The sequence below is a fragment of the Sorex araneus genome, chromosome 2 (genome assembly GCF_027595985.1).
Source record: "Sorex araneus isolate mSorAra2 chromosome 2, mSorAra2.pri, whole genome shotgun sequence".
Lineage (NCBI taxonomy): Eukaryota > Metazoa > Chordata > Mammalia > Eulipotyphla > Soricidae > Sorex > Sorex araneus.
The window spans coordinates 85,033,666-85,046,516 of NC_073303.1; the positions used below are offsets into that span (position 1 = coordinate 85,033,666).

General features: G+C 42.8%; 1 protein-coding gene across 5 annotated transcripts in view; it reads left to right on the top strand.

The window, feature by feature from the left end:
* ASPH (aspartate beta-hydroxylase) overlaps positions 1 to 12,851 on the top strand; it is a 211,538-nt gene that overhangs the window by 126,990 nt on the left and 71,697 nt on the right. For all 5 annotated transcript variants that reach the window (XM_055128781.1, XM_055128782.1, XM_055128784.1 and 2 more), the window contains 2 exons: positions 431 to 516; positions 5,148 to 5,234. In XM_055128781.1, the coding sequence (XP_054984756.1) occupies positions 431 to 516; positions 5,148 to 5,234 (173 nt within the window). The remainder of the gene's footprint in view (positions 1 to 430; positions 517 to 5,147; positions 5,235 to 12,851) is intronic.

Below are 12,851 nucleotides of genomic sequence, written 5' to 3' on the forward strand. Positions count from 1 at the left end.
GAGGGGCTCTGGTGAAGACAGCCAGGCATGGGGGGAAGAGACTGTGTCACTCTCTTTTCTGAAAGAAAATAATTAAATATACTACAATAAAGTTTATGTGAAAGTGGTCACTCTCTAAATATCTTATTCAGAGTAATATGTTCGGACCGTGGTTAACTGCCAGTAACTAAGACCAAAGAAAGCAAAATTTGGATGAGGCGAGAACTGGTGCTTCTTCCTGAGTCTCCCAGGAGCATTTCTGAGTCCATCACACCATGTTGTCTCCCTGTGGCATCCTGACTTAGTCATTCTAAGTGGTGGTGTTGGGGGGTTGGGGGCGTGGTTAGGGGACTGGTGGGGAGGTTAGGCTGGAGTGTGACTGTTCCCATGGTCAGTCACTATTGTTAATGGATATATCTAGTAAATAAATAAACCTTCTTTTCTCTTTCAGTTAAGAAAAAGAAGCCTAAACTGTTAAATAAATTTGATAAAACTATCAAGGCTGAACTTGATGCTGCCGAAAAACTCCGTAAAAGGGTAGGTTTGGTATTTTCACTGTAACATAGAAATGTGCACTGACTTGGTTGTTACCTAAATTCAGACATTATTGCTTTTGGTTTGTTTGAAAAAGAAATATAATGAACTTAAAGATAGAGAGCCTCTTTTCCCAGGCACACCCATGCAGAAAGTCTCAAAGGTAAAGCCCTGAGCCATAATGCTGAATAAAAAGAGAGTTTACTCTCAGGCCAGGCTACCTGGGACTCAGTTCCCTTCTGTCAACACTAGTCATGTATGTGGCTTTGAGTCCATTCTGAACATTTGTTTTCTTATTTTAAGAAAACAAGAAAATTATTATTCTACTTCATTTTTCTAAGTATTAAATGATGTGGGGAAGTTTTCTGTTTTGTGTTTTTTTTAATGGACCTACTTTAACCATAGGCCAGATGTTTCGGTCAGACCGATGATGTTGTACTTGATCTTCTGCACTTGCACCATCAGGTCCTCAATGGTTGCTTCCGATGTCAGTGTATATGAGTTGAATGTACAGACAGTCATTTTAGTCCTTCTTCGTTTTGGCAGTCTAGTACAGTCTGAACAATGCTAGTCAACCAAAAGCTTACACTGGGTAGACTGGGAACACCTGTGAAGTCGATTAGAGGCACCCCAAAAGCCGCCGTCTCTATTAGAGAGCCCAGCAAGCTACCGAGAGTATCCCACCGGCACAGCAGAGCCTGGAAAGCTACCCTTGGCATACTTGATATGTCAAAAACAGTAACAATGATGGTCCTCATTCCCCTGACCCTGAAAGAGCCCCCAGTATGCCATTGGGCTATGGTAGCACACAACAGGGATTACTGGAGACGTTACTGGTGCCCACTTGAGCAAATTGATGAACAACAGGATGACAGTGATACAGTGATACTTCTAACCACTGGGAGGACCATGCAGTACGGGGGATTGGCCTGTGGCCTTCCACATGCCAGTTATATGACCTGTAACTTGCCATCTTCCCGGGCCTCCAAAAGAGAGGGGCTTTATTGTTGTTATAGTTTGGTTTTCGGGATACTCCCAGCAGTGCTCAGGGAATTCCTGGCTCTGTACTCAGGAATCACTCCTCGTGGGCTTGGGGACCATGTTGGATGCTCCCCAGATGCAGCTGGCTGTATTCGAAATGAAACCTTACCCACTCTCTGTCAGCACCAAAACAAGATATTTTCAAAGAAGAAAAGCACCATAGTTCTCAAGCACTATATAAGAAAAACAACATAATTTTATAACAGTGTGATTAAAAAAAATAGGTGTAATTCAGTCCTCTAAGCATAGCTACAATTAAGTGAAATGACATTATTTTTAACTTACTTCTCACTTGGATTAGCCTCAGGGATCTCCACAGTTCTAGAATTTATGTTTTGCCATGTCATCAGTTAATTTAAAATAAGATTTGCATTTGTTAATAACTTATACAGTTTTTTTAGGCTAAAGTACTGACCCTAGATTAGTCATTTGTTTCTTAACTGAATCATATGCCCAATTTTTGGCATTCCAAAATTTAATGTAATACATCACATCTTCTCTTAATCATCAACTTGATTGCCTTGGAAATCTCTCCTTCTATACTTGATGAAAAGTTCCTTAATTTTCCTGTACTTTTATTGACAGATACTGGCTGCAAAACTGTGTTCAGGGATGGGGGGTAAGGGAACTCTAAGTATATAAGCAACAACAATTTCAAAGCAATTTATAAAGTATACCTTAGAAACAGATATGGAATGAGAATATACCTGTATACCTTTAGCAGAACTGAACCAGGAAGTCTGAGGATTTGTTTAACTAGCATTAGACAGTGTCCCAAAACCAAGGGTAACATACCGTCTTTCCCAGGCACTAAGAGTGTAGTAACTGTGAAGAATGTTACAAAAAAGTCATTTCTGAGTCTGTCTTGTCTTAACTTTCTAAGATGAAGCCATCTAGTATTAGTGCAGATTTTCATATTTTAAGGGAATGAGGCAGAAATCCATTTCTGTCACCTTTTTTGGTATTCACCACCTCTCTTTGCACTAAAAGCCACCAATGAAGAAGACTCAGAAATGCTTCAGAAATGACTTTTGGGATAAAAGACAAATGATCAGTTTTACAGAGCAACTTTTCTATAATGACAGTGAACAGTAAAGAAGGGCTCGATCGTCCAGGGGCAGATAAGTTGGTAGGACATAAAAGTGCTGGCACATCCATAGGGCAATTTCTGCTGCTTGCATATGTGGACAAATTATGATGGTCCTCAAAGAGCAGCCTGGCTCTCTAATAGGGTAAATAAAAGAGGGATAGAAAGAAGTGGCCACCTAGGCGATTCTTGCTTTTGAAACAACAGAGAGCCATATTATTGATTGAATCGTCGGCATAAATAATGTTAATTTTATAGTTGATATTTTCAGTTGTGGCCCCCAACTGTTCCAAAGTAACTGGTCGTGCTCAGGCATAGCCCAGGCCAAGGAGTCCAGCCCCTCCTCACACCCTGCTAGCCTGCCTCAGGGCCTCTGCTACGTGGTATTGCTTGCTTATTTGACTTTTCTTTTCTCCCCCAAATATTTATTAATTTATTTATACACACATATAAATACACACACATCAAATTATTCTTTAGTATATTTTTAACCATAATATAATAATAAAGGGCTAGAGTGATAGCACAGCGGGTAGGGCGTTTGCCTTGCATGCGGCCGACCCTGGTTCGATTCTTCCACCCCTCTCAGAGAGCCCAGCAAGGTACTGAGAGTATCTTGCCCTCATGGCAGAGCCTCGCAAGCTACCCATGGCGTATTCGATATGCCAAAAACAGTAACAACAAGTCTCACAATGGAGATGTTTCTGGTGCCCACTCGAGCAAATCAATGAGCAATGGGATGACAGTGGCAGTGAATATAATAATAAATAATAGGGGGCCAGAGCAATAATTCACTTGCTTGTGGCCAACCCAGGTTCAATCCCTGGCACCCCATAGTGTCCCCTGAGCCTCAACAGGAGTGGCCCCCTAAGTGTGAGCCAGGTGCATGCACTGAGCATCACTGGGTTTGGCGCAAAAAACAGAAGAATATAATAATAAGGTTCCTTCTTAAAAGGGACAAGGGTATGTTTGAAATGGTGTACTAAAGTATATCGTGCACTTCCTTGCTGAAAACGTTATGATTCTATTATAAATGGGAAAAATTGGGGGGGATTTTTATAAGCCAGAGTGTGAATTCTCATACCACAGTCTCTGAACTGTGCTAGGATTGAAGCAGTCAGTAGGCAGAAGAGGGGCAGAGCACTGTGCCCTAAAGCTGAAGCGTGTTCATTGGACTAGGTCTTCTGTAACCAGGCCCAGGGAGAACTGCTCTAGTGCAGCTCTTAAGGGAGCACCAATGGACCATACTGCTTCCTCCTTCAACATCACACAGAGGATCCCACAGTAGAACTGCATGCCTGTGTCTTCAAGTCCTGCCATGCAGCTGTTGCCTCTCAGACATCAACCTTGGTCTCAAGGGGGGAAAGGCAAAGTTAGGTTGAACAACAGATGATTTTCAGGCAGTTCTTCATTAAAAAGATAGTGAAGAAAAGCACAACTGCTATATCTTGCAATGGCTTTACTTAATGAGAATGACAGTCATGTGAGCGGCTGTTAGAATCTGTTGGAATCATGTTACAATCATGTTCTCAGCCAGTGCAGGAAACAGGAAATCCAAACTAGAAGCAGACACATTTCCTTTGTCAGCCCGCTGAGGTGAGAGCAGGTGGTGCCTCTTAGGAAGGCTGCCCAGCCTCTGTCTTCTGGAGTCCACATATGCCGAGACAACGGCCTGAGATTTAATGATTCTTGCAGTCTAGATGGTTGACTGAGGGAGTTTCAGAGCAGTAACAAAATACTTTGGTGTGGGGTTGGTGAGGGAGTACAGTGGGTTAAGTCCAACCCCTGACATTCCACATGGCCCCCAAGCATTGCCAGGAGTGATCGCTGAGCTTGACGCAGGAGTAAACCCTGAGCACTGCTGGGTGTGGCTCCAAGACAAAAACAAAGAGAAAATACTTCAACACATTTATTTTTGCACATTGTTCTTGTTCAAAGCCTGGTAGCAGTACATCTAACATGATTTTCACATCTGAGTGTGGCTCAAAGCCACCCCAAAAATAAGAAAAATAGGAAATCAATGTGTGTTGATGGGACATACTTTCAGGGCAGTTGAACTACTCTGTGTGGTGTTGTAAAGATAAAGCATGTCATAGATTTGTTTGTTCAGATTCATAGACTGAATACCAGGATTGGATCCTTAGGGCACATGAAGGTCTTGGGCATTTATGGCGTGTCAGCATACGTTCATCAGGAAGGACAAGTGTGCCATTCTGCCCCGGAAGGTGATAATGAGGAAGAGGCCCTAGAAACCTAAAGTGTTTTTGATTATTATAAGAGATTTGCATAGTACCATTTGTCTTGTGTCTGTCTTTTAAAAAATAAAGATTTGATTCACTTGTAATTGTATTTGTCATGCCGCAGTCATTTCTATAAATTTTGAATAAAACTTGGTGTGGAATTCGGGAAATTTTACCAAAAGTACTTAGCAAATATTACAGAGCCAAATTGAAGACCGTTCCGCATTTGAAGTGATCATGTTCCTGTACTTGCTTCTTCCTGACAGGGCAAGGTGGAGGAAGCGATGCAAGCATTTGAAGAACTGGTACGCAAATATCCTCAGAGTCCCCGGGCCAGATATGGGAAGGCACAGGTATTCTAAAGCACTTCTACTTAGTACAGTACTTTTTGATAACCTTGATCCAAGTAATTGGATCTTTCTAGGCCTATTGTGTTCGTTTTGTCTTTCTATACCAAATCCGTTTCTCACATGTATCTGTAAACTCAAACAAGAATGCTGCTTGCAGAAGGACGAACAAGCACTGCTGTTCTGTACAGGTGACCTTGGCAATGGCTTCTTCTCAGTATGGTTTCTCTCTGATCTTGAAAAGAAAGGAATTGATGGTTAACACATTTTTATTCACTTCACATCACCGTAATATTTCATTCTGCTGCATTTAGACCCACCTAAGAGCTTTCAGACAGTGGTTACTTGTCCAGAGATTGGTGCCCCATCCACCGGTGTAGAAAAGTCCAGAAACGTTGGTCACCTGGGTAGTGACTGCTGGGCTACAGACCAGGATGCAGAACAGGTGCCAGGCTGTAAGCATAAAACTGCCAAAGAATACTAATCTAGGAACATTAGTTTTGTAACTACAGGTTGCAGATATGCTTATTTTATTGTTTATTGTAGGAGCCAGAGAGATAATACAGAGATTAAAGTGCTGCCTTGCATGTGGCTGACCCCAGTTTGATCCTAACAAGACATATACCCTTCCCCCAGGTACCACCAGGGGCCAGCCCTGTCAAGAATAGCCTCTGAGCACTACTGGGTCTGGCCCAATTCCACCCTCACCCAAACCCCAGCCCCAACCCACTGCACCCACCCACACCCCACCCCCACCATTTTATTTTTACCATTTTGAGCGGTAAAAATTTTCTTTTTCTTTGGGTGGGGGGGGTCACACCCGGCAATGCTCAGGGGTTACTCCTGGCTCTGCAGTCAGGAATCATTCCTGGTGGTGCTCAGGGGACCATATAGGATGTTGGGAATCGAACCTGGGTCGGTCACGTTCAAGGCAAATGCCCTACCCGCTGTGCTATCACTCCAGTCCCTTGACCATTCTTTTTTTGGTGGGGACTGAATCAGGGTCGGATGCATCCCAGGCATGCTCTCCGCCACTGAGCCACATCCCTGTCCCTTACGTCTTAAAATGTGGAACAGAATGAATTTTGTTTTCTTTGTAAAGTCTTTCTAGCAAGGCATTTCTTCCCAGCTCTCTTTTCCCTGCCCCCACACATGCAGTCTTCTCTCTTCTGTTTTCTTCATTCCATCTCCTCCTCTCATAGAAAGATTTCCATGTTTATCGGTAATGACATAAATCCAAAGGTACTGCACTGTTTCAGACCCTGGGTATATCAACTTCTAGAAGTTGTCTTTATGGATTTAGTATTCTAGTGGACTAAATTTCAAAAGTTATTTGAGAACTATTTAGCAAAAGTCTACTTTGTATATTCCAGACCCTATTCCAGTTATTACTGATGTCACCACCAGCAAAAAATAATAATAATAATTTATCAAAACAAGTAAGGAAAAATATATATACTAGCTAATGATCTATGCCAAGAATAACAAAAAAAAAAGCAGTATACAACCATCAGAGACTAAAATATTGGCCATAATATTTTATATTTAAATAGCAGAGGAGGGCTTGTGTTGGTGTTGACAGATAAAACCCTGAAAGTCTTTAAAATAAATATATAAAGGGACTGGAATGATAGCACAGAGGGTAGGGTATTTGCTATGCACACCACCGACTTGGGTTCGATTCCTCTATCCCTCTTAGAGACCCCAGCAAGCTACTAAGAGTATCCTGCCCACATGGGAGAGCCTGGCAAGCTGCCCGTGGCGTATTCGATATGCAAAAACAGTAACAACAAGTCTCACAATGGAGACGTTACTCTTGCCCACTCGAGCAAATTGATGAACAACGGGACGACAGAGTTACAGTGTTATTTTAAAAAAATAAGCATATTTAGTCTTACATAATAAAATGTACCATAGTTAAAAGAAAGTGCTTTTGCTTAACTAAGGGATACACCTTATTAAGATGTTTTGGGCATCAAGCAATATGATCAAATATGACAGAGCAGACGGCACATTAGCTGAGGTGACCAAGACAGTTCTCTCTAGGGAGATGGTGGAGTTATGGCAGGCTCTGAGGGAACAGCAGAGGCAAAGGGAAGAGTCTTGCCGTAATGACTTCCAGGACGGGAAAAAGGTCCCATGGAGGGAAGGCAGGTGACAAGTGATTGTTCCCACCCACCGTGTCTGTGCCCTGGGAAGCCGGATAGCTTCTTCATGCCTGTGCTCGGCTGCCTGGTTCTTGTGTATCATGATTATTTGGGTCGCTGGGTGGAAAATGAGTCTTGGGAGGCAAAAGTAGGAGGTCCATAGAATTGCAGGGGAGTGGCCCCTTCTGGGGGCACGTTGTGGGGATATGGGAGTAGGCAGAGCGGGTTGCTGAACAGACCGGAAGGTGAATTGGGATGTCGGGTGAGAGTGAGAAAGAGAGCATCCTGAGTTTCCGGGTTAGTCACGTTCAGGAGGGAACAGTGCTAGTTACTGACAGGGAGACTAGCAGAGGAAACTGTGTAGGAAGACACAAAACCAAGGGTTTGTTTGGGACCCTTTCAAAGTCTTCTTGCCTTTTAGCCTTTCAGGTAGCCAAGTAAAGTGGACTTAGGAGTCTGGAAGTCAAGGTAAAAGTCAGCACTGATGAGTAAATGTGTCAGGCAGTAAAACTTTTAAAGCCCCACCCGGGAGCATTACACCGTCAGCCTCGCTGAGAAACGGCAGATGCTGCAGCGCTGCAGAAAGTATCCAAGCCACGGAGAGCATTCTCAGAGGGGTCAGTGCAATGCATCAACTGTGTCTGACGTGCTGGAACACATGAGATTCATATAAAGCTCTGCTCCTTCCTACCCCCCGCCCCACACACACACCATCGAATGCTCCAGTTACAACTCTGCTTTGCTCATAGCTAAAGGGACCGCCACTCAAAATCCAGTTACTCAGATTCTCTCTCTCTCCATTCAAAAGTTATTTATTATATTCTATTAATCAAATTTGTTAAGTTGGTGACTACTGTTTCCCTTTCCTGGGGATTGGAACAGGCTTAGCAGACAGCAGCTATATCATTTTTTTTCAAAATGAATCTGGTTGGTATTCCTCCGAAAATTACACAGTTGTTTCGCTGTCAAAATTAGACATTGTTTTTATTAAGAGCAGATCATGTCGACTCAAATAAGTGATGATCCTTGCCATTAGTATTGACAGTTACTTGATTAAGGAAAGCAAACTAGAGAGAATAATGCTTGATGCAAATGCTAATTCAATTATGGCAAATGTTTTATGCTTCCAAATTTATATATGTTATATTAATCATAAGCACCAATGTGTTATTAAGTGCAGTATATTTTTGACAGAGTGATTGCTGTGTTTATGGCACTAAACAGTAGGAATTTGTGTTTAGACCTCAGGCAATATTTTTTTTAATCTCTAAGCTATTATGCTTTTAGTGTATTATTAATATTACTATGAATGTGTCATGAACTAAAATTCAGGCATAGTAAGTTATATTTTAATAGAGTAATTTAAAGGCATTTTAAATTCTTGAAAATAATCCAACAGGACATAAGTTTTATATGAAGGAATATATCACAGCTTTGTTATTTTTTTGTTAGCAAATTAAACAGTAACTTGGGAATAGTCTAACAAATGTTTAGTCTACCTATCATTTCTCATTTTTGGCTGGAGGGGTACTGTTTGGGACACAACCAGCGATACTCAAGGCTTACTCCTGACTCTGCACTAAGGGGTCACTCCTAGTGGACTCAAGGGACCATATAGTGGTACCAGGAATCAAACCCAGGTTGGCTACATGCAAGGCAAGTGTCCTGCCTACTGAACTAACTCTCCAGCCCATTTCTAAAGGAGCAGTGATGTCATCTTATCTTTGGATCACTGTGAAAATCAGCTTTGACCAAGTTACTTGACACAAAATCTTGAATTATAAGCTCAATTCACTTTATTATCTTACACAAATCTTTAATGCCCCTGAGGCAGAAAATGATTATCTCCAAGAAAGGTAGGATGGATGAATTACTTTGAGTCAATATAGGTTTTGCTGTGCTGACATCCTGTAAGAATAGTTTTGCTTCAGTTCATCTTATTTTAACTACAGATGCCAAACTGATAAAAATCAATCTATAAATTATTTCCAAGGCAAAGTCCATTTGTTTCATGAGAGAGGTTTTAAAGACTTAGATACCATATTAACACTAATTCAATGATACTGATATTTTCCCAATTCAGTGGGTCGTAAAATGTTTATCTTTTGTTAAAATTGAAGGACCTTGCAGTGGGGGTGGGTGGGGGTTGTGAAAGACAAAAGCCAGATAGATTTATATTATATTGTCATTCCCTCATCGCAGACTTACTAAGTTAAAGACATTTATTGCTTTCCCTTATAAAAAAGAAAAGTACTGTCTTGGAAAGCATTTTCCTCACACTAAGTTTGTCGCTTGAAGAAGCTGTCAAGTCAGGATAAACTTGTTGGTCTCAAGCTCAGCTCTGTCATCCCGTGAAGTCATGTATGAGGAGTCATGCTTCAGGATATTCATACACTCGGCACAGCCAAACTCACACCAAACTGATGCCTTTATAGCAGAGCCAGCCTAGAGAAAAAGGAAGTCCCCACCGCCAGGATGCCAGTGTAACACACCAGAATGGAACTTTCTCTCTTGTTCTGGAGACTGCTGGCAGATTTTTCAAATTTAAACACACAGTTGTACGTTCAGAGTTGTTTGTCTGGAAAGCAAAAGAGAGTTGTTCTTTTTCTAATCTAGAGGTCTTTAAGTTTGTTTTTTGTCTTTGATTTTTCCCATATATCTGTTCACTTCTCTCTCGCTGCTACTTCAATTTTAGCCCCCCATCATCTTGGAAAATATCCTAATCAGAACCTATCAACCAATTGGCGTTTGAGGGTTTGGGTTTTTTTTTTTAATGCGTTATTTTCTGAGAAACCTTCCCCAAGTAACTTACCCATTTGTGCTCTTACTAGATTTGAATTTTTGTGTGGTAGAAGGAGAGTCTGTTTACGTAGCATGTCCTCAAACTCTGGCATTTTACTTTTAAGTAGCTACCGAACACACATCAACAAGATGAAAGTGAGGCAGGGCTATAGACTATATTTTCATTACTTATCAGACGTCACTCTCCCTCACCTGGGAGTCTGCACATTGTAGCTTGGAGAGTTGATGTCCAGTTTACACTCTCCCCTCTCTCCTTAGCCTTTGGGATTTCAACCCCTTCCTCCCCTCCTGGCCCCTATGCTCAGTCTCTAGCCCAGTATCATGTGCTTTGCACAGACATCCATAGGAGCCCATCACTGCACTAATAGACCACTACCACCTGCCTCCGGATACGCTCTGCTTCCGCCGGGAGCCTGGATGAACTCTCCCGGTTCCCTTTCCACCCCCTCACCCGCTGAAGGATGTCATTCTAAGTGACGCGTCCCATTTGCATTCTCAGATTTCCCCCGGTCTACTGAATCTTTTAGATCTTAGGACCATACTATGGTATTTAAAAATTGTTTAAAAAAATAAATAAGGGGCCGGAGCGATAGCACAGCGGGTAGGGCGTTTGCCTTGCACGCGGCCGACCCGGGTTCGATCCCCGGCATCCCATATGGTCCCCCAAGCACTGCCAGGAGTAATTCCTGAGTGCAAAGCCAGGAGTAACCCCTGAGCATTGCTGGGTGTGACCCAAAAAGCAAAAAAAATATATAAATAAATAAATAAATAAATAAATAAATAAATAAAAATCTCTCATCTCCATGTTCCCATCTATGTGATTGGGCTTATTTATCTGCTCCCCTTCAGAGTGGGTGAAACACCTTGCAAGATTTGTCTCCACCTCCTTCATTTTTACTCCTAAATCTGCTCAGCTGAGTTCTGGGTCCCGGTGCAGTTAGATTTGCTGGGACATCAGAGGAAGCACACTGCCTGGTCCAGTGCACTCTGCTGTCAGCTGTCATCTTGTCCATTCTGGTGGCCACTCACTTCTGACACCACTGATCACTCTTTCTGAATACCATTTTTCACCTAGTCACCACAGCATTATTTTTTTTGTTTTTTTTTTCTCTTCTCCCTTAGCCATCCTGTTTACTGACTCTCCTCTCTCTTTCTGATGTGTAATGATCCCCAAATTATCTTGCAGTTCCTTGTAGGTTCCTGTTCTTGGACCTCTTCTTTACTCTCCAAACTACTTTCAGCTTCTTAGCCTATGAACCCCCCGCTCTCTATTCTTGAGGTTTTCCCAGTGTCTGACTTTCACTCTTTTCTACCCAGTGTCTCCACACGGGAGATAGCCTTGAGTCACAGTTCAGAGCTAACCTCAGGACTCCGTATCCCTGCAAATGTGTGTCTGCCCTGTGCCCCCATTCTCAAGGAACGCAGCCCCAGGTGAAAATCTCTAAACCCAAAAGGCTTGAATTCATCCTTGATTTTTCTCTCTTCCATTCTTTCACCCTTTCATTCATTCAAACCACCAAAAATCTGCTGACTCCGACCTCCACATACATCTGTGTCCCAACGGCTTCTTTTTCTTTTTTCTTTTTGGTCCAGATTTTTAACATTTTTTTAATTATTATTTTTTAATTTTTTTAAAAAAAACTAGGTCACAGTCACTGTCATCCCATTGCTCATTGATTTGTTCGAGCGGGCACCAGTAACGTCTCTCATTGAGACTTATTGTTACTGTTTTTGGCATATCCAGTACGCACGGGTAGCTTGCCAGGCTCTGCCGGGCGGGCTCGATACTCTCGGTAGCTTGCCGGGCTCTCTGAGAGGGGTGGAGGAATCGAACTCGGGTCGGCCGCGTGAAAGGCAAACACCCAACCGCTGTGCTATCACTCCAGCACTTAATGAATTATCGTGAGGTACAGTTACAGACTTACAAACTTTTGTGCTTACACTTCAGTCTTACAATAATCAATTACCCATCCCTCCACTAGTGCCCATTCTCCACCATCAGTGTTCCAGTGTCCTTCCCACCACCCCCACCCCGCCTCCCCTCCCCCACCTCTGTGGCAAGCGCATTCCCTTTGCATTCCCTTTTACTCTCTTACCACTTGATTATTCCTATCCCTCGTCCAAGCCGCCACCACCCTCTCCCTGGAATCCTGCCTGGGCTCTCCTCTTCACCTGGCCCGCCATCTGCTGTCCATGCTGCCGGTGCAAACTCCGCTGCTGTCCCTCCACTTCATCCACCCAGTAGAATTTCCTTCCTGACCAGGTGCTTCATGATTTGATGGCCCTCATCTCGTCAGTCTTGCTCTTGCTCCCTCTTCTGCCAAGCTCATCTTTCTTTTCTTCAGCCTCCACTCCCAGTCCCGAGCCTCCTCTCTCGTAGTTCTCTCTGCCTAGATCATTCTTTCTTCTCTTCCCTGAATTCTTGGCCTCTCACCTCTTCTAGACCTGCCCTGTCATGCTGATGATTCTGGGATCTTCAGAGCCACCTCACTCACTCCCTGCATTACTGAGCCTACTTTGTTTTTATCCACAGTACTGTGTTCATCACAGTAACACACACACACACACACACACACACACACACACACACACACACCGTCACACACACATACCATCACACTTAGTTTGTGATACCTGGAAGCAAACTGAGAAAGGAACTTAATCTGTTTGGTTT